Genomic DNA, 2,941 nt, shown 5'->3' on the forward strand with positions numbered 1-2,941 from the left:
GGTGGACATGGAGAGGAGGAAGGTTCTAAAGAAGTAATTTGGTTGTGAAGCAAGGAGGACTTTCTCCCCGACACACAGGAAGCAGAACACCACTCCGTCTGCAGGGTTAGCGATCATCACTCAGTGAAGCACGGAGGGGAGATGCAAAGAATCTGATTCCCCTAGGTTTGGGGCTGGGAAACCCAAAGTCAGAGAGGATTCTGACACCATCTTTTGTCTCTTCAGGGAGGATGGCCCCAAGTCGCCGAAACCTGGGACTTCTCTTCCTCTACTTTATATCTTTTCTCTGGGGTCTCCCCGCCAACCTGCTGGCACTGCATGCCTCCGTGGGGCGCATGCGCAAGCCTAACCCCGCTCCCATCCACGTCCTCCTGCTCAGCCTGACGCTGGCGGACCTCCTGCTGCTGCTGCTGCTGCCCTTCAAGATGGTTGAGGTTGCGCATAATTTCTTCTGGCCCTTGGGGGACATCCTCTGCGCCCTCACTGGCTATGGCTTCTACAGCAGCATCTACTGCAGCACGTGGCTCCTGGCCGGCATCAGCATGGAGCGCTACCGCAGCGTGGCCTTCCCCATGCAGTACAAGCTGTCCCGCCGGCCCCTGTACGGAGTGATCGCCGCTGTGGCCATCTGGATCTTGTCCCTTGGACACTGTAGCATCGTCATCATTGTCCAATACTTACCAACCAAGTCGACGAGTGACGCCCAAAACCTCTCTGTTTGCTATGACAATTTCACAACAGAGCAGCTGAACGTGCTGCTTCCTATGCGGCTGGAGCTGTGCCTCGTCCTCTTCCTCATCCCCATGGTGGTCACCATCTTCTGCTACTGGCGCTTTGTGCGAATCATTCTCTCCCAGCCCCAAGTGGAGACCCGGAAGCGCTGGAGAGCCGTGGGGCTGGTTGTTGTGACCCTGTTCAATTTCCTGGTCTGTTTTGGGCCCTACAATGTGTCTCACGTGGTGGGGTTCTTTCGTAGCAAAAGTGAAAGCTGGCGGGTATGCGTAGTGGTGCTCAGTGCTCTCAATGCTTGCATCGACCCTTTGATTTTCTACTTCTCCTCCTCAGCTGTGCGCAAAGCCTTTGATAAAAAGCTACAGAGGCTGCAGACCTGGGGTGCCTCGCTGTCAGGGTACTGGAGGAGAAAAGCTGGAGAGCTGGCTGCAGAGAGACGAAATGGGAGCTTAGGTGCAGCCAATGTCGGCTTCACAGGAGACTAGATTTGCCAGCTTGGTGTTACGTTTTTTGGGGGGAAGGGGCTCACACAGAGGAACAATGAAGCAGAACCGGGGTGAGCTCTCCTGTGCCTAGCTTAAGGGACAAAGAAGCGCAGTGGGCTCTCAAATCCAACTCATCCTTTGGGTGAGTGTTTTCATTTTGTTCCCTGTGGTTTACGACATTTCCTCATTTGTGGCTAGTACTGCTTCGGTGGTAAGCCACAAGTCCTTTTGTCCTAGACCACCAAAGTCTTGGAATTCCTAGCCTTCCCCACTCAGTGTCTATAAGATGCTAGTATTCATTTACAGGCATACCTTGTTATATGGCACTTTACAAATATTGTGCTTTTCACAATTGGAAGACTGTGGCAATCCTGTATTGTCAGATGGTGGTTAGCATTTTTTAGCAACAAAGTATTTATTTTCAGTGTCTATAAAATTTATTAACAAAGTTTTGAAAATGTTTTGAATTTGCTCTCTAGTACATTAGGTTCTTAACCATGGATATACACATTAAAATCACCCCATAGGTATGTACATTGTTTTTTCAGACATGTTATTATTGCACAGTTAATAGTACGGTAAAGCTTTCATATGCACTTTATTGCAGTGGTCTGGAACCAAACCTGCAATATCTCCGAGGTATGCCTGTATCTACTACCGAATTCTTACCTCTATCCTTTACCCTGAATCAGAAGAAGGGGGTTCCACATGTTGGGTCTGATCCAGCACAGGCAGGGATCTGGAGAACAAGACAAGGTCCTGCATGCGAGCCCAGAGGACCAGTATCCTGATCAAAGCAACTGCTGACTCAGGTTTATAAAATGGGCAAGAAAAAAGTCCTTCAGAGAAAAGTCAGTGGTGGTGTGAAGAAATGTGGGTCGGGATACTTCTTAGTAGTTAGGTCTTATTTTCAATCCCCAATCTTGTGTATTTGTATGCTTTTTCCCTTGATCAGTCTTGCCAGAGGTCTGTTAATTTGTCTTCTCAAAAAACCCAGCTCTTCTCTGGTTTTTATCTCAGTTTTCCATTTCACTAATGTCTAATTTTATCTTTATTGTTTCCTTCCTTCTACTCTATTGAGTCTTTTCTTACTTCTAAAGGATAGATACTCATTAATCTTAGCCTTTCTTCTTTGTGAATGTTAAGCTATAAGGCTATTAATTTCCCTCTAAGAGTAGCTTTAGCAGGATGCTGCAATTTTGATTTGCAGAATTTTCATTATTTTGAGTTCTAAATAGGCTCTAATTTCCATATGATTTTTTTCTTTGACTCTTGGGTTTAGAAATGGTTCTTAACTTTCAAGCATATGGATTTTTTTCTTGATCTTTTTGTCATTCATTGCTAACTAAATTGCACTGCCATCAGAGAATACTGTTTGAATAGTACCATTTCTTTGAAATTTGTTGAGAATTGCTTTTTAGCCTAGAAATATAGTCCATCTAATGTTCCAGGTGTGAAAAGAATATAGATTCTGCAGTTGTTGAGTGCTGGATTCTCTCTATATGCTTTAGATCAAACTTGTTAATTTATAATGTTGAAATAAAAGGTTATAAAACCTTTATTTACTTTTGTCAGTTTGATCTATCAGTTGCATGGGGAGGTTGGTTACAGGCTTCTTCTACGATGGTGAATTTGTCTATTTTTTCTTATAGTTCTATCTTCTGAGAATGTTGAATGTCTTTTGACATTAATATGCCTTAAAATCTATTTTGTCTGATATTAAT

The 2,941-nt window shown here is 44.6% G+C and overlaps 1 protein-coding gene across 1 annotated transcript; it reads left to right on the plus strand.

Annotated features, from left to right (window-relative positions):
* Positions 1-218: 218 nt before the first annotated feature.
* Positions 219-1,302, plus strand: LOC130838837 (free fatty acid receptor 2-like). Its single transcript, XM_057712534.1, has one exon. It carries the CDS (start codon positions 231-233, stop codon positions 1,215-1,217), a length of 987 nt encoding a protein of 328 aa, XP_057568517.1. The 5' UTR covers positions 219-230; the 3' UTR covers positions 1,218-1,302.
* Positions 1,303-2,941: the final 1,639 nt, after the last annotated feature.

The sequence above is a fragment of the Hippopotamus amphibius genome, chromosome 16 (assembly GCF_030028045.1).
Source record: "Hippopotamus amphibius kiboko isolate mHipAmp2 chromosome 16, mHipAmp2.hap2, whole genome shotgun sequence".
NCBI classification, from domain to species: Eukaryota; Metazoa; Chordata; class Mammalia; order Artiodactyla; family Hippopotamidae; genus Hippopotamus; species Hippopotamus amphibius.

What these genes read in the sequence shown, in the direction of transcription:
- LOC130838837 (XM_057712534.1), top strand. Translation starts at nt 231, where the DNA reads ATGGCCCCAAGTCGCCGAAACCTGGGACTTCTCTTCCTCTACTTTATA.